General features: G+C 41.5%; 1 protein-coding gene across 8 annotated transcripts in view; it reads left to right on the forward strand.

Annotated features, from left to right (window-relative positions):
* RUNX1T1 (RUNX1 partner transcriptional co-repressor 1) overlaps nucleotides 1-7,575 on the forward strand; it is a 151,160-nt gene extending 143,585 nt beyond the window's left edge. For all 8 annotated transcript variants that reach the window (XM_083517312.1, XM_083517310.1, XM_083517306.1 and 5 more), the window contains one exon: nucleotides 2,989-7,575. In XM_083517312.1, the coding sequence (XP_083373438.1) occupies nucleotides 2,989-3,264 (276 nt within the window). In that variant the 3' untranslated portion in view covers nucleotides 3,265-7,575. The remainder of the gene's footprint in view (nucleotides 1-2,988) is intronic.
* The last annotated feature ends 11,802 nt before the right edge of the window (nucleotides 7,576-19,377 follow it).

Here is a 19,377-nt window from a genome sequence, read left to right on the forward strand (position 1 = left end):
GACGCCGTCAGCTGGCGGTATTCTTAACAAGGAATTTGTTGTTTGGAATTAAACGCGAGCAGGGAATGAACTTCTTAGCATTTTTAAACACAGCCCTTCCTTTTAATAGAAAGAAATGAGATTTCAGCAGTGTAACCGGGCTTTGCTTGACCAGCACTGCGGTGGAAACCTATTAGCATATTGATTCCCTGTCAGGGAAGTCTAATACAGTTTCCTTAAACCTAGAATAGTAATCTTCAACCTTTTCTGGCCAGGGACCAACTTTTTAGTCCTTTGTGCAAGTGGGGACCCTTTTTTAATATATATATATATTTGCGTGTTCAGACCCAGAAACCTCCCCCCTAAATAAATACATACATGACTCAAATTTAGGTTTGGTTTTTGGCAGAATTTAGGCCACAACTTTATTGATTACAGAAAGTGACTCTGGTTTGACTAGCTCCCTGCCATGCAGGTAGCACTGACCCAGGTTCCAGCATAGGTCAGCCAAGGGTGAACACCTGGATAAGCAGAAAGCCGGGAATGGGCTAACTCCACCATCCAAATGTCCCCCTGGACTCAGGCATGGGCACACACCCCTCCCAGGAGCTGACCAAACCATTGAGTCCCTGGATTCCTTTAACGGAATACCCTTCACATAGGGATGGCGAGACCTGCTGTGCCCCTGTCATAATGACAGACGACACATGACGGCATAGCAAGGTCAATTGCATAGCCGTAAAAGTAGGGAGAGGTGGGCGGGTGTTCCGATGCACGCACTGAAAGAGGAAGCTCTGGGTCACGTGCATGGGCTTAAATAGGTTCCTTGAACCATTTGAACTGTGTCCCATTGGCCAAATTGCACCCATCTTCAAGGGACCTGCCAATCAGGTGCTGTGGCTGACGAATAGAACCCACCCACAACACAGGGTGTTGGTTATCTGGATTTCACCACAATACGTGCCCTCTTTAAGGGAGGACCTGATTTGTATAGTGTTAGTGTTGCTATTGTGGCTCAAGCCATGAGCCAGTAGCAGGTCCTGAACCACTGGTTGTAAATCAATGCCCTAGGGTGGCTTATAGTTAGCAAAGGCCAACCTTCCCTTATATGCCACAAATAACCAACACGGTCTTTGTGTTGGGCCTGGGCCTGCAAGTTTTATAACAGCAAAGTGTTGCTGTAGTATTTATGGAGGATTTGCACAGGAAGGGGAGAAATCTTAGTTCATTTTTAATTGCATGTCAACTTAAAGCTCTAACTGCTGCATGGCTTCAGGAGAACAAAGTCCCGAAATTGTGAGGCAGCAGCTGCCCAACCTGTCTCTGAAGGAGTTTCATGGGCAGTTTAGTGATACAGAAGAGTGCTGCACTCATCTACAAACTGAATCTTGATGTGTCTGCTATGGCACACAGGTTTAAAGAGGCCTTTTAGAAACTCTGGAGAGTCTGTAAACATTTCTGTTAGATTGAATATGTTACTGGTTTTGTTTTAGAAAGGTTAAGCTACCATCCAGAAGATGGTGGATGCATGGGGTTTCTTTCATCTAAGCCTTTGAAGGACCAGCCCCACCGGTAGGCAGAAGGTAGTGGCTGCCTCAGGTAGCAGATACTAAGGGTTTGGGCAGTCAGGCAGATCTTTATGTGTTACTGAGACTGACCTGCATCAGTTCAGTTGCAATGGAGGAGGATGCCCCAGCACTGGGGTTGGAAATAAAATTCAACAGCCTGCACAAATGTGCTTTAAATGTATGGTGTGTACACAACTATACTTTTATATTTAAGATGTCCAGCAATTCTAGTTACTACTATTTTTATTTTTAATGGCGTTAATTTGGTTTCTTTCCTACCTATTTATAAAAATATCTCACCTACCCTTCGCCATAAGGTCCCCGCAATAAAGTATACAATTATAAAAACAAATAAAAACAGAGGGCGCGTAAATCCATTCCAAATGGAACAGATCTGTAGAAATTCAGCAAAAAGAAAAAAGAAAAAGAAAAAGGAGTGAGCCCCACAAAACATGTTACCTTACCCGTCAAAGACCAGGATGAAGAAGCACATTGTCAGCATATGGTGAAAGGTTTACATTAAAGATGATTGACGCACCTCTGCGGGGAGCAGGTTCCACAATTTAACGCCTGGCACAGAGAAAGTGATTAAGTTTACCATGTGTGTGAATGTGAAGATGGCCTAGAAAACTGATCACTACTGAACCCTGTGTGACTTGGAATGGCCATGACTCAGTGTGCATGCAAAAGGTGCCATATCCAATCCTTGGCATTTTCCTTCCCCTCTAAAGCCCAGAAGAGCCAACGGAGTCAGTACTGAACTAGATGGGTCAATTCTCTGGATGAGTGTATTGCCGCTTCCCAGGGGTGCTTCCCCCCTCATCCTAAAAAACAATTAAAAGCCTGTGTACTTACGGCATATGGTACCTTGTAGATAATGACCTATGCTCCCTCTTTAGATGTCCTGTGGGCAGCTGTTTCTCCCTCTACCCTGAGATAGCTCCCTGCATTTTGGAAACTGCCCAGAGCTGTAAATGGGGTGAAAAAACAGTTGACTCCTTTCCACTTGGTATTGCAATCTATATCTCCAATTCTTTTAACTAGGCCAAGATTAAGGGTGGGATCCAGAGGTACCCAGAGCAGAAGTCTCTTTCTGGAGACACTCCTACAGGCAGAAAGCTATCTTTGGTGATCCCCTTTTCCCCTGCGCCCTCCAGAAAGTCTACTCTGGAGGGTTTGGTAGACCTCAGGAATAGCACCGGGGCCTGCAGAAGAAAGGGGGAATCGGCAAAATTCGCTCCCCTTCCTCCGGCAGCGCTTCTCTACTAGATCCAAATCACTTCTGTGAATGGAAGGAGCCTTTCCGTTCACAGGACAGCAGGTCCAACCCAGCTGTTAGCAAGTATATTATGCTAATATTCCATAAATACTCATGTTGACATTCCAGCCAAATGACTGACATGCCTTGCTCTGTCTTTCTCTCTCTCCGTCTCTTCTACAGAGTTGCTGGAACTGTGGCCGTAAAGCTAGTGAAACCTGCAGCGGTTGCAACACGGCGCGATACTGTGGCTCATTTTGCCAGCATAAGGACTGGGAGAAACACCACCACATCTGTGGACAGACACTTCAAGCCCAGCAGCAAGGAGAGACACCAGCAGTCAGCTCCTCCGCAACGCCCAACAGCGGAGCTGGAAGCCCGATTGACACACCACCAGCAGCTACTCCTCGGTCAAACACCCCTGGGACTCCGTCCACCATAGAAGCGACTCCTCGCTAAGACTGAACCGCAGAACTACTAAAAACAAAAACAAACAAAAACACAAAACAAAATTCCTCATCCTCAGATGCTCAAAGGTTTTTACTGAACTGTCACGTTTCAATACTGCAAAAGAACTTAAAACTGTATCTTGAGGTAGAAGTGAAAAGAAAAAAAAAATACAGAAGGCCAGTAACGGGTCATAATGACTTCTTCTGGAAAACAAAGATACCTTTCCTTTAGGAAACTGAGAAGAGCAGATAATTTTAACACATACAAAATGATAGATTTGACCTCCTCCCTGTTATTTTCCAGTAGCTGGGATTTTAAACTAGATGACCTCATTAACAGATGCTTTACCAAACAGCAAACCAAGAGATTGCTAATTGCTGTTGAAAGCAAAAATGCTAATAATATAAAGTCACAATGTTCTTTATAACAATAATGGGATTTAATAATAAAAAAATGCGAGAGAGAGAGAGAGAGAGAGTTAGAGAGAGAGAGAGAGAGAAATAAAAAAAGAGAGAGAAAAAACCCTCAAGGGCATGAGCATTGGATAAAACAGCAGCAGACATATTAAGAAGAAGATGTATAGTGTCCGTGGGTTACTGACTGAACTCTGAAGGCCCGCATCAAAAACGCGCAGATGTGCAGCAGATTGGAAGGAGACACAGATGTTCATTTTTTTTTCTTGTTTCTGAATGAAATATAATAATATCCAGGTCAACAGAATGAAAAATGGAAGATGACTTGCAGTGGGATGTAGGACTTAAAAAAAAAAAAAAAAACAGCAGCAAAGGGGGAAAAATCGCCATCGTACAAAACGGCTCCTCTTCCTTTCCGTTCTTTGTTTTGTTTTGGGTTTTTTTTTGTTTTTGTTTCTTGTTTTCCTGTTTAGTACAGAAATAAGGACACAGCCTGCAGTTAATTAGCATTTTGGCAGCTACAACATCAACCAGCTGCCTCTACCCCCACCCCCGCCCCACCCCAAAAAATATAAAGCTTAAAAAAATTCCTTCACTTTTTTACAAGGTTCCACAGAGTAAGACAATCGGGTCTATTCAACCTCATTCATTTTTTGTATCAACAACGACGATAAAAAAACAGTGACTCCATCTCCAGAACCCTTCCAAAATTCTTTCCATCCCATCCTGTCTGGGTTTTTAATAAAGAAAAAAAAAGATATATTAAAAATGGGGAAAAAATCTAGTAGTTCTCTTGGTGTTATAACACTTCTGTCCTGTGAGGTTTCCCAATGGTGTTTTTTCTTGTAAATGTGTTGGACAAATGTGAAAATGCATTGTAGTTAACCATGCTCACATTTAGTCTTCTTTATTACTAGTAGGTGAGAAACCTGTAACTTTCTATGCTGCTTTTATATCTGTATGTAGTAGTGATATTTCTCTAGTAGTTCAAAAGAGAGAAGAAATCCCGCCCCCTCTTTTTTTTCGTTTGTCTTAAAGAAAAGAAAAAGAGAAAAAAAGCTATCTTTCGGAGCTGCTATTTCACTCTGTTATAGGGGAAAAAACTTAGCATGCTTCCCGGAATGCTAACATATTGGTGTTTTTGTAAGAGGGATGTACATAAATGTATTTTGCACTGTCACAAGGACTCCCTAGGCATGCTTTTTGGGGGGCTATCTCTTTTTAAAAAGATGCTAGAGCCATTTCACCGAGTTTATCTGTAGGATAGAATAGTGGTGGGTTCTTTTTTATTTTTATTTCTCCCCCTTTCCCCACTCTCCCCCCCCTCTTTTTTCCAAAATTCACTAATAGGGATTTTTTTTATATAAAAAAATATAAAAAATAAAACAGGCTATCATACTTTTGAAGAAAAGAAAAGAAAAAAAAAGCAGTGCATGCATATCACTGTAAGGTCGTTAGGTATTTCTGATTTTACAAAAGAGAAATAATAATAATGATGATGATGATGATGAGAAGAGCTCCAAATGCTGAGGTGTAGATTGACAGCTTTAACACTGCTGAATGCCAGGTTATATTACAGTATTATTACAAAAATACAAAAATAAAAAAGGGAAGTCAGCCAAAGACTGTTCTGATGGACCAAAATCTGAATTCTGAAAGCACCATTACTACTTTCCAAATGATCAGCAGGTTAAACATGTCCGACTAAGGCACTCATTTAACCCTTCATTGTCCAGGGTCCAGGCCAGAAACAACTTGTCACTTTTAAGCAGCACAAGAGGTGGCTGTGTGCTTTTCCCGCCAAGTCAGCGTAACAAGGCAGGTGCATTTAAAGGCCCCCGCAGTGAACGTCGTTTTGCGGTGCATTTCTAAATTTTATTCCTGTTCTCCCTCATCCGAAGCACTCTCAAAGACAAGGCAGTGTTCTGTGCAACTTGGCTAAAATTGGCTTGTTGGGCTTCAGCATGGAGAAATCCACAATTGGCAGTGAGGCCCGTTTGGTGGCTGTGGACAAAGCCTCCGTCTTCTAAGTCTAACCTACCTCCCATGATGGTTGTAAGGGTTATAATTTTCATACTGCACCTAGTTACGTTTAGGTGCTTAAGCAACCATAACCATTTCTGTGACTTGGATCTTGTTCTGAGATTCTTGGAGGAAGGGCAGAAGACAAACGCTACTCTTAGCCCTGCTTACCCTCTATAAACTAGAGTCTTCAGACCACTATGGGCCAAACTGGGCAATCCAAGGTGGAGCTTTCTGCCACTGCTTTTCACCTCCCCTGCAGGGTGGGAGGCAGTGCACAATTCAAAGGGCCCTTGGGGGAATAGCTCTGTTGTCACCCTGCTACGCAGCCTGGCTCTCGCATAGAGAAGATGGATGCTTGCAAGTTCAGCTCTCCTGCTTTAGGTTGAAATCAAAAGCACATAACCAACTTTTCAGACGGGTACTATTTTACCATGGTGCTCCCAAACCCATTCGACCTCACTTTGGTTTCTGTTCTGCTTGTGACACTGGACAGTCCTTTTCTCTAGAGCTATTGTGTGCTCTAGACTACAAAAGGGTTTAATAATCCAAAAAAAGAGGTATTATCTCATAATAATAACCCGTATGTCTCTAGAAGCTGTGATGTATGTGAAACAGCAATGTTGCTCTTGAACATTAGTGTGTGAAAGAAGGATTAGTACAGTATGTCTCATTACTTTATAATTCAGGGCACCCGGAGTGAAAAAAATAAATACAAATACAAAAAAAAGAGAGAGATAACCCCCCCCCCTAACTCTGAGCTCTATCTCCTCCTCCTCTTCCTCCTCTCCTCCTGTTTTGCTACAGTCTCCTCAGTGGCAAAAAGTTTCACTCTACCTCTGACAGCATGTATATTGCACCAGTAGCTAACAAAAAAACTGGTCTAGTCAAACCAAATGGGCACAAAAGAACCAGGATAATACCAAAAGTAAAGCTCATACAGCTGCAAACCATATCACTTCTTGGTAACAATGCAGACCTCATAAACCTAAAGAAGAGAAAGAAAGAAAGACAAAAAAACCCTTTTGTTACTTTCCTTTTTTGCTTGTCACTTATTATACAGGCTATGTGAGAGTATAATTTGTAGGAATAACACATTTAAATAAAATAAAAACTAACTTCATTGGATTATATCTGAATGGTGGTCGCTAATAGGACTAGGGCGTCCTCTTATCTCTGTCTCTTCCTCTCCTCTTCCTCTTTTTCTCTGTCATGAAACTCTGCGTGTGCGTGTGTGTGCGTGTGTGGCAGGGGCTGCCGGTCTTTTCTTTTTTAAAAAAAACAAACACTTTTTTTTCTTATTCTTTTCTCTCTTTTTTTGTTTCTCTATGTGTGTGTGTGTGTATGTATAGGTGCATGTCTTGGGGATTTGAAATTTACAAGGCTGGATTACTTATGCAAAGCATGCCAACGTCTGGAAAACATTTAAGGGGGAAAAGTTGACTCCATGTTGTCTGAATTCCTCAAGGGACAGGAAAAAAATAAAAAATAAACTGGAGACTGTTGAAATGCAGTTTGTTTTTTTTAAGTACTTTGGTTTTCATTTTTTTGTTTTTGTTTTTTTATCTTGAACTTTTGTTTTGGGTTCTGCGACATTATTGTGAAAAAAGAAAAAAAAAATTGTTGTGCAATACTTAATTCAGACATGTACCACAAGTGAATGGTAGACTAACACTGGGGTTGGGGGTGGGGGCTAGGCATCATGCTTTTGTCAGCATACTCTTGAGCTTTTAAGTCTACTATGTCTGAACTGTGGTTTCTTGTTTATTCTTTTTTTTCTTTAATTGGACTGTAATGTATGGTCTGTCAACCTGTGAATCTTTAAAGTATGATTCAGGTATTGTTGTATTCTTTACTGTGTAATAAAAAAACGTTAAAATCTGCACTCTTCCATTCCCGCGATAATTTAATTCCCCCCCCCATGCTTCTTCTATGAAGACAATTGACTAAACAGCCATGACCCTATTCCTCTTCATACTCAAGTAAGTTCCTCTTAGTTCAGTGGGTCTTCGTCCTAGCTAAGTGTGTACAGGACTGCAACTGGAGCCTACAGTTCTGTGCCCACTTGTCTGGAAGCTCTGAACTCTGTGCAACTTATTTTGTGTAAACATGGATTGGGAATGGAAGTCTTAATATGAGCTTGAAAGCCAAAGTCTTGGCCGAAGTCTGAAGCAGTAAACTCTGAAGATCCATTTCTACAGAGCACCTTCAGCAAATCATTCAGTTTGGTTCTGCAGCCTCAGCTGATGCACTACACAAAAGTATCCTAAGCCCCTTTGCTGTGAACATGAAAGTGTATGGTATGGGTCCATATCCCTGATTGGGGAAGTGAACCCATAGGATGTGCTGGTCTGCAAAAAGCTCCAGGTTTAAATCATGGCATCCCCAGTTAAAAAAATATGTCAGGTAGATGAAAGGAGTGGTACAGTCCTTTCTCTGCCTCAGATCTGGCAAGCAGCTTCCAATTAGGCAGTATTAGGAAAAATGGATTAATGCCAGTTTAAGTGGTTTTCTTTCCAAGTCAGATTATGTATCTTTTCCAACTCCTGGAGATTTGTAAGAGCATCTGTGCTAAACAGCAAACTGATCTCTCAGGTCCTTCAAACAGAACTTGGCCCTGCAAGAGATTTAGCAGTGCTGCTACTGGGGGGGGGGGGAAGCATACTGCAAAGCTAAAAGAAAACAATAGCAACTTTTGACATAAAAGTGTGAAAAGCCATTTTGCTGTTACTTTCTGAAATGAGACATATGTTGCAGGGTACTCGACTGCAGGTAAAAGCATCTTCCAGGATTGTGGAATAAGGGAATGAGATTTCTGGAGTAGACTGATCACTCATTTTGTTTCTATAAGTGTACTTATGTTGTCACATAATCTAAATCCACACTAGATGAGATAAAGAGGGGGAAGCAGGATATGATACATCTCCCTTGCCTATACTTGGCTTCAGCATGGAAGGTATGGATTTCATGGCCCCCTTGTGTCAAACATGGGAGTATGACTCCCACCGGGTTCAAAATAAGAGCTACGTCTCTTTGAACCTAGCTGTAGATCCAGGGGTATAGCTAGAAAAAAATAGGGACTGAGACTGGGCAAACTACTCAACAAATGCTAGCCATTCAGGAAAAAATAATAGTCTTCTGTTACAAAAGTGAACCAAATGATGCAACCATTACAATGTATTCTACAATGGAAACTTTTTCCCCTTGAAAATTTTGGGAAATTGTACCTTGGGTAAGGTAAAGGTACCCCTGCCCATACGGGCCAGTCGTGTCCGACTCTAGGGTTGTGCGCCCATCTCACTTAAGAGGCCGGGGGCCAGCGCTGTCCGGAGACACTTCCGGGTCACATGGCCAGCATGACGAAGCTGCTCTGGCGAGCCTGCACCAGCGCAGCACACGGAAACGCCGTTTACGTTTCCCCTATAAAGGGGTACCTATTTATCTACTTGCACTTAAGAGTGCTTTCGAACTGCTAGGTGGGCAGGAGCTGGGACTGAACGACGGGAGCTCACCCCGCCATGGGGATTCGAACCGCCGACCATACGATCGGCAAGTCTTAGGCGCTGAGGTTTTACCCACAGCGCCACCCTGTACTTTGGGTATGATTAGATAAAGACACATTATATACAACATTGTACTTTGCTTTAAAGTAGTTGAAGTTATTATTGTAGTTACATGCAAACTATTGGTCCAGCATTAATAGACATTAAGACCACGGAGAATATATAACTAACTTGCCATTGAAAATACTGATACAGCTAAAAATGACACAGTTGGTGACAATGACTGCTTCATGCTGGTTTCCCAGTTCTCTCTGTAGATGAGCCTTTCTATAAATGTATTTAGGGGGAGTGGTCCAAACAAGCCCAGACCTGAGCACTCATAATAGTGCTGGAGAACAGTGGAGCAAAGTATAGTAAACAAATATTCTGTGAGATATTTTTCCTGTTCTCTATATTGAAATATAGGGGAAAGAGAGAAACAATAATCCCAGTCTTATTCTTCTGGGTTGGAAAATTGCTAGGCCATATTCAAGGATAAGAACCTGCTGTCTGTCTGTAAGGCCGACATTTAAGGACAACAGTTGAATCATCAAGCTGTGGAACAAGCTCAAATGCCATTTTCCTCAAATGTCACATCTGTTGATCAGAGTACTAACTCATGTGCACTAGCTAGAGCTGAACAAGAAAGGAACATTTATTTGGTCTACTTTTTGCAGCAGACCATCTCAAATTGCCGTGGAAATGCAGAGAACTGAATTTAAGGCTGGGGGGGGGGGGACTTTAGAAAACCTAAAGGTAAAGGTAAAGGACTAGTCAGACTTGACTATGGGGTGTGGCGCTCATCTCGCTTCAGGCTGAAGGAGCCGACATTTGTCCACAGACAGCTTTTCATTGTTTCCATGAGCTCTGGCACTCATCACGGTGTCCTGTTGCACCAGAAAACCGAAATTGACATATTAGCCGACCCTTTACCTGTTTAGGGAAGCTTTTAATGTTTAACAGACCATTGTATTTTAATATTTTGTTGGAAGCCACCCAGAGTGGCTGGGGAAATCCAGCCAGATGGGTGGGGTATAAATAATGAATTATTATTATTATTATTATTATTATTATTATTATTATTATTATTACATTAGGTCTGGTCTTTACCAACAGCAGATCCGATGGAAAAAACTGTTCATGGGCTGTACCATTTCAGATTGCTGATGTTTTTCTTGTGGGAAGCATCCCTGCAATGTAGAAAACCAGCAAATCAGCAAGGCGGCTAGCATAGAAACTTTCCCCAGACATTCAAACATGCAAATCCCACATGCAATCTGATGTAGAGTTAAATCAGATTAACTACATGACTTGATGTTTACATATTCTTGACCACCTCAGTTAGTTAAATCCCAGAATTTGTGGTTTTCAACAATAGATCGCCTTACCAGACACAATATTATCAAAACTATTCCTGCCATACACATACCTACACTAGGCTTTCCTAGAGCACACATTATACATTATGTGGAAACTGCCACCACCCATCCCTCTACTAGGGATCCTGTGAGGGGATCAACAGTGGAGAGCCTGTGGCTGTCTAGTCTCAGCCAGCTTTCCTTCCTTCCTTCCTTCCTTCCTTCCTTCCTTCCTTCCTTCCTTCCTTCCTTCCCTCCCTCTCTCACTTACACACACACACACACACACACACACACACACACACACACTGTTTGCATGTTTATCAATGAATCATGTCTTTGCAATGAAACCTCTGCCTATGATCAGAGGCACCGGGTTCTTAATTCTTTTTTTAATTAATTCTCCCACATAAGGTTCAAAAAACGTGTTGGCAAGCAGTTTTGGAGACTTGCATCCAAGACCGAAAGCTCTGTAGATATCTCAAGTGATAGGGACTCGCATCTTTTATTGTATGTAGCACAGCAAGGGGCCTATTTAATTGTCAAGCCCTTCCTATGTTTGCAGTTAAAACCACTTTCCGCTGAGGCAAACCATGTGATGGGGTGCAATGTTAAAATAAATGCCTCTACCAAGTGCAGCAGTCTCAATGTGTAGAGCATTTGCTCACCAGCATTAGCTGCCTCCAGGCCTTGCAGCAGGAGACTACAAATGTTCCACACATTAAGACTGCAACACGTAGCAAAGGCTTTTAACAAGAGCATTCCTTGTCCCCCTGTGGAACAGAGTGGTGGTGTTTTTAATGATCCAGAATTTAAGAAAATGCACTTCTGTAAGAAAAATTCAGACTGCACTCTGATTCAGCATAATGCTGGCCTCAATAACGTGGCTTGCGATAGTGTTCTAGCAAAGCAGTAGCTACAAAATACAGAAAAAGAACAAATGATAGGCAAAGTGTTTACACAGTGCAAAGTACCATTTACACTATATATATATAGCCTTGTTCCACAGGATGGAATGGGAAACTTGTGGGAGGGAGGGCAGATGGTGTTGAACTACAACTCCCAACAGCCCCAGCAAGCTTGACCGATGGTCAAGGATCATGGGAGTTGTAGTCTAGCAACATCTGGAGGGCCACAGATTCCTCACACCTTGCCAAAACATTGAGGGCCCATTGTTTTATTTTTCTGAGAGTGGCATTACACAACTGATGTTCAAGATCCTTCAGTTGTGAGACAAAGACGTTTTTATGGGACGTTTTTATGTCTCAGGGACAAAACCCATACCAGAGAAAGCACTGCTACATATTGCAATTCAACCACCAGCACATGTGAAAAAAATATAAGCCTGTGGTATTATCATAGAGCAGAATCTCCACAAATATACAGGCAGGTGCATCTGAGTAGGCAGAGTATAAGATGGGTTTACAAGTAAGTCCTAGATGTAGCCAACTGATTTTTTTTAATGTCAGTTAATGTCTATTTGTCAAGTTAGTCAGCAAAACCACTCTCCTACTATGATCAAGCAAATGAAAAGCTTGATGAGAAAGGCAGTTAGCGAAGATCATACTTACACCCGTTTGTTTTTAGTAATTAGTCACAGTGTTAATAGAAACATCTACTTTAAGCAATAGTTGCTTATTTGTGCAAACTGTGGGGCCATATGTTCTGGTGGGTGTGGAAGGGTGTTGATAACAAAACTATAAACTTTGTGGATTTTTGTTATGTGAAATGTTGCATGCTTGCTCCCTACTCTGTGATATTTTCACTTCTGAGTGGTTGTCCTCAACTACCGTTTTCCATCTTTTTCCTCAGTAAGAAATGTGCTAAAGTGGGTAAAAATAGGCAAGTTAAGTATACACAAACAGATGCCCTCAGAAATGTTCAAACTTGATTGCTAAAAATCAGGAAATGAAATCAGGGCTGTGAAAGTGAAGGAGCATATACAGATGTTGCAGTAACCTTATTCAGAGGTGTGTGTTTTTTCATGATGCCTTTTTAAATATATCTGGGACTCCCCCCACCCAATGCAAGCTGGTTCCTTCTGGATGGTGACAACAACTGATTATGCAAGCAAAACATTTGTTTCCTGTGAAATATATGATAAAACTAAATAAAAAAAGCAAGTAGGAACTAGCTAAATGTTGCGTCATGTCTTTGAATATGTCCACATAGCCAATAAGTAGTCAAGTCTTAAAATCGAGATCTACAAAACACGGCACACCAACATCAGAAGTATAATGCTTCTTTCAGGGATATCAACGTCCATGAGCAGAGGGAAATGGTTTACTCTTGATGTATCTATCATTGTCTTCTATAAGCAAGGATGCCTGGGAAAGCAACTTTGGATGAATTCTTTGTTGTAGAGTTGGAGATGAAGAAGCTTATACAGTACAAGCTGCAACGGACAACCAGTTTGCCCAGGAAAGTTATCTGTTACCCGAAGGTCTCACACTAGCAATGGTCTAGAATGGTATTAAGGAAACAGTGCAAGGAGCAAGCTGGCAGATGTAATCTATAAAGTTTAGCAGGAACTAGCTTTTATTTCACAAATTCAGATCACGTACTCATCTAAAAGGCTATGCCAACCAGTAGGCAGCCAACCAGAGACAAATAGCAAAAACCACCATGTCCAAAGACCACCGATCCACATGGATCTGTGTTCATAATCAACAGCGAGGCATTTACATGACAATAAGTTGTTCTGACACTCAATTTCAGCATAGACTTGAACTCAGATATTAGCATCCCTTTCAAATACACTTAACACCATTTCTATTTTTATTTCAGGCTTCTTTATTCAACACTATAATATACTGGTAGAGTAGATCGGTGGGAAAGGGTGAGTTGTTAGAGGTTTGTCAACTCACTTCCAATATTTATGTAGTAGACTTGTACACAGAACAAGCCAACAGCTTTGGGCAATACAAGAACCGCCACGCCTACAGAGCTTAGGTTTTCTGTCTCCAGTTGTGGCTTCGGAAAGAGAGAAAATCTGAGAGAAAGAGACAGGAATTTCAGGATTTCAGACATGATTCTCTCCCAGATATGTTGGGGATTGAACCTATAGCTTTGGCCTGCAAAGCAGATGCTCTTACCACTTCGCTATGCCCCTCAGTTTATTCATTGCTTTGCCTTCTTGGTCTTTTTCTGTTCTTTACAGTGTACTCATAAGTAAGCTGCTCTGAGCTCGGTGGGGTTTACGCCTTGGGAAGGGTGTTTTGGCTCACCACATCAGCTGCAAATCTTGACACCTTCTTGTGTTCAATGCAAAAAAAGAAGAAGAGTAGATGGACAGCTCACTACCTTGTTGATACCTTGCTTCCAAAATGAGAAAATGGTTTAACAAGAAGAACTCTGAGACCTGCAGGTATAGGATGGAATATAAATTCAAACAACAAACAACAACAACTCAAAGCCATTTCTGATCCATTCACACGCCTCACTCTTAGAAAATGAGAGATTATCCGACCCATTTCATATCTCACGCAGATGGATAGCTGGAGTATTTTTAGTAAAGGCCTCCTTTCTCATTTTTTTAATTTTTCTTTTTGTTTTTGGCAGACCCAGCCCAGCCGTTTTCTAGCCCAGCTTGGCTTTGAGTCGCTGAGGTAATAATGGCCATGACCATTATTCTCAACAATTGCACTGAAGATTAAAGGAACCCTAAAACTCTCGGGATGATAGATTTACTTGCTAGGGGAGGGGGAAACCACATAAAACTCTGCTCTGAAGAACACAATTTTTTTTCCAAAAAAAAAATATTTTACCTTTCTTGTGCTAACCATTTTATTTGACTGAAAGAGATGCTATCTCAAGGCAGCAGATGTGAAGTGCTAACAAATGGAACCCGTCTCAGAAGCCCTCTAATCTAAATGTTTTTTTAATGTATAAATGCCATATGCTGAATGGAATTTTTTTTCCTCCCAGGCTACTATTTTTTTTATCTTGCTCTTTTCATGAAGCTCTCTAGTGAGAGATGGTAAGATAGCTGAACGTGTCACCACTGACCACATTGCTCTAAGGCTCAGCACATGCATGAATCTCCAAAGTCCTCTGAAAAGGCAGGAGAGAAAGAAGGTCATGCAAGAGACACATAAGGAGGTCTCTGTGCTGGCAGAGGAAAGGAGGTTTCTTATACCATCCTCAAGCACCAGTCCATTCACATATGGAAACATTTGTTTTACTTTCCAAAACACACTTCGCATTTTTAAACGAAGGTCCAAGTGAAACTTTTACATCGATTCACTTAAGAGTCATGTCAAATGGGCAGAAAATACTGTTGATTAGGAGTAATAAACTGGCATTGCAAGACTATACTTACATGTCTTCCCAGAAGTAAGTCCCATTGAGGTCAATGGAGCTTATACCCCTTGTAGCCATTTTTTTAAAAAATAAAAATGCTGTAAACTTGTGGGGTAGGATCAAAATGCAGCAGATCCATGTTGGAGAGAGGCAAGGATCCTGCCCTATTAAATTATAACTTTTTTTTTTATTTTGGGGAGGATCTTTCAGAGTAATGGATGAAATTCAAAGAGAGTAATAATTGCTCTATTCCCAAATACCTACTGCCAGTGCCACCCATACACCTTTGTGAGCACTAGCATCATTTTAATATCTCCAAGTGCTACCACACAGAGTAATGAAAGATGTATATGATATTATAAAAAATATTTATAGTCACTGGCAAAACATGCCTGCTTTATTATGAAATAGAAAATGTGTTGTCCATCATACCATAGCAGTTAAGCCACTCATGAAAAACAGCCTCGGGGAAAGAAATCTCATGGGTCCAGGTAAATGATGCAATGAAGGACCCATTCAGCAAAATTCTTCACAGCTTCTTTTCAACAGGTAAGCTGTTGATAGAGAGGCCTTCAATATTTTGTTTTTCCCCATACAGAAGACCAGAGACGTAAGGACAAGTGTGGGCACTGATTGAAAACCTTACAATTTTGCCATAGCTCTATAAACAGGAAAAATATGCATAAGGTAGGGTTGCCATATTTCAAAAAGTGAAAATCCAGACACAAAAGTTTTTGAGCTATTTTGAAGGAAATTTGCCCAAATCCGACATGGGTTGCCGGATTTTCCCAGACATATCAGCAATTTCCACGGACGCTGTTTCCAACTGTTTCCATATTCCAGCTATGTCCAGGAAATTACGGATGTATGGCAGCCCTTCATAAGGGAGAAGCATTTTAACCATACCTTCCCCATGACCTGTGTAGTGGGAATATGGAAGACCTTCATATTGTGAAGGGTTAGTTGTGTACAGCAATGGTGCCTCTCATGCCCAACTGTCTTTTTTTGGGGGGGGGTCTGTGTTCCTTGAATTAGCCCACCCAATTTCTTGCCTCATGTTCAGACACCTGCTTATCTATTGATTAGGCACAGACTCCAAGGTCAGCTAACTGTTAAATGAGCACAGGGGTCTACTCACATAGTCTCTGTGAATGTTTATGTGTACAGTGGTACCTCTGGTTAAGAACTTAATTCGTTCCAGAGGTCCGTTCTTAACCTGAAAACTGCCCTTAACCTGAGGTACCACTTTAGGTAATGGGGCTTCCCGCTGCCGCCGTGCCACTGAAGCATGATTTCTGTTCTCATCCTGAAGCAAAGTTTTTAACCTGAGGTACTATTTCTAGGTTAGCGGAATCTGTAACCTGAAGAGTCTGTAACCTGAAGCGTCTGTAACTTGAGGTACCACTGTACAAAATATGAAAGGGATTTGGAAACTCTCCTTTACCAAGTTCAGCCTACGTTGAGACCGTGGAAGGTGCTATGTACTGGTGATTACAGAAAAACATCTATTGCTGTTCTGTGGGGGTCCCCAGTGTCTCAAAGAATGTAAGCTGTCTGCCTTTTGCTTTCCTCTTTGTCCTTGTTTGGTTTCCTCATCCGGCCTTTAAATAAAATTGGTTTTTCAAGAAACAGACCTGGTATGCTCTTTGCTAAGAATCCAAAAAGAACCATTGCTTTTGGCTGAACAACCTACCAGGTTTTTAATGTTCAGGGTTTAAAGCGCACATGCAAACGTGCAAATCCCTGCAGGATCAAGTGGTGTAGTCTAGATCAGAAGTGTATCCCTCACATGATTGCTGATTGCAAGCATCAGACTCCATAGTTTAGCTATAAATGGGACTGGAATGCTTTCTCACACTTCAGCATGTTTTTGTCTTACTCCAAACAGCTGACCATCCCCACTTGCTTTCTTCCTTGCATGTGACTCAACTGTTGGCAGAGAACAAGAGAGCAGATATTGTGCTGTAGAATGTGTTAGTTCAGTTCAAAGAGACTGATAATCTTGCATCTTGCTCAAAAGTATAATAGAATGCAAAATGCTTTGGTATTTGATACTTCCCACCCCCCTCGTTCCGTTTTCAGATGTTCAGGATATCTATCCCCCAAAGTAATGGTTTGAATTTATTAGCATAAATATCTCCAGGCTATCAAAAACCTTCCTTTTATATAGGTTATGTAGAACTATACTTTCCCCTCCCTGCATTTAGGGCTTAAGAATTTTGTTTTAATCCTCGATCTTCCCACATAGAGTGTTAATTACACTTTGATAAGCCATGTTAGTAAGATGGGGAGATGAAGTGCAAAGAGCAAGAATTCCCTTCGCAGCAACAAGACAACGCTAACTGGAAGTTTCTTAGAGGAATACACCAACAGTTCAGAGGGGAGACAGAGACAAAGAGGGAGGGGGGATGTCAGCAGATAACTCAAAACAAATTAGAATAAGCAATAGGGGACAAACAAGTTCTGTTGAGAAGGCATTAGAGGATTTAGATAGAAGCACACTTTCCTTTACAAAGGAACAGTAAGCATGCATGTCCTATGTGAAACATGCAGTATAGATAGTTGGAAATGGAACATTTACGTAACAGCACTAAGGGGAAATTGAATATTGTACACAAATGTGTGTAATAGTCACTCAGTGCCTTTTTTCTTCAAAAAAAGCAGCTTCAGAGTGGATGGTTTTGAGATGAGAAGTGGCAGAAAAGGAGGTGCTTTATCTTCTTTTCTTTTCTTTTTTGCTGTTGGCCACTTGGCCACTTGAATTCATTCCTCCAAATGTGGGGTTTCCTTTGCACTTGATTTGGGAGCTGCAGTTAGTGCAGAAAGTTGCAGTGCAATTGCAGACAGGACAGAGTCCTTGTCAGCACAAAGTACCTGTGCTCAGAGATCTGCACCGGCTCCTGATTTCCTACAAGACATGCATCAAGCCCGTAACAACTCTAGAAGCAGTTTACCTGCAAGATCACCTTATCCGCCCACTTGAGTGCTTTGATCTGCAGAACTGGTACCGTTACAGGTGCCACATAAAACCAGTTATGTATTTGTTGACATTTTGGTGCCTGCTAAAAGCATTTTTCGTCAAGACAATTCTACATGGACATGTAGAATGTTGGTGTGTATCGTACTCTGTTTTTAGATTGTTCCCGATACAGGGCTGCCTTCAGATGTCTTCTAAAAGTAGTGTAGTTCTTTATCTCCTTCCACACGGAGGGCGCCACTACCAACAAGGCCCTGTGCCTGGTTCCTCGTAACTTTGCTTCTCGCAGTGAGGGAACCAGCAGAAGACCCTCAGAGGAGGACCTCAGCATCCAGGCTAAGTGACAGGGATGGAGACGCTCCTTCAGGTATACTGGGCCAAGGCCATTTAGGGCTTCAAAGGTCAGCAACGACACTTTGAATTGTGCTCAGAAACACACTGGGAAATGTGCTGGCTTAGGTTTTTTTTGAAAGAAGGGGTTGCTGGAGACTTGTGATATTTTGTAGAATTTATATATCTTTACAAACATACAAACCAGATCAACTCCTGTGTGCATAGTGGTGCATGTGCCTGGTTGCTGTCTGTGCAAATGTGTCCACAGCTTGCAAATGTGTCCACAGGCCACAAACCCTGCATAAAGATAGACCCACAGCAGCAGTCCTAGTCTCAAAAACCTAATGGCAAAATCCAAAACAGTATATAGGTTGCTTCCGCCACTGTTCAGTTCAGTCTCTTCTAAGCTCACAAGCATTTCCCAGGGCATCCTGTGGCCAAGTCCCATTAATTAAGCACCACATTTGATGATGGAAATGATTAAGCTGAATTATGGTTTTAAAGGATGCCATTTATGTTCAGTAGCCTCACACAAAATATTAATTGCATGAGTTTTAGCTTAATTAAATACACAATTTGTGTGTGTGTGTTTGTGTGGTCAGAAATTGTTCACTCTTGGAAATCCTTGCTTTTCAGCATTTAAGTATTACTGAATGTCCTTCCTTCAAGCATTGGCTGACCTCTTGAATATGTGAATGTTGATACGACATAAAATCTTGCTACATAAAATAATGTTATGAAAACTCTTGATTTTATCCTATATTGTGATAATTTTATTGTGCCCACTGCTTTTAAAGTCTGTTTTTATCATATTTTTATATGACTATTTTATACCGAGGGCGTTCTCGGTAGTGGAGCCCTCCTTGTGGAATACCCCTCCTTTCATATGTCAAGGAGATAGAGAACTACACAACTTTTAAAAGACATCTGAAGGCAACTGTCAGGCTTCAAGGAATCCGATCCCTCCCACGGTGGCAGCCAAGAATCAGATAACCAAAAAACAGTTATTACCAAGTAATTTAACCACTATGCACAGAGAGAGACGAAGGAATGCAGTCTACCTAGGATAATGGTGTTGCTCTGAGTAAAGTCTCACCCCCTCCATCTCTCCTAGTCTGTGTCACCCCTGCATTGGCTAATTGCACTTTCTGTCTCTGAACTTTCTGTTCTACCAC

Source organism: Podarcis liolepis (assembly GCF_965112155.1).
Source record: "Podarcis liolepis genome assembly, chromosome: 8".
NCBI lineage: Eukaryota > Metazoa > Chordata > Lepidosauria > Squamata > Lacertidae > Podarcis > Podarcis liolepis.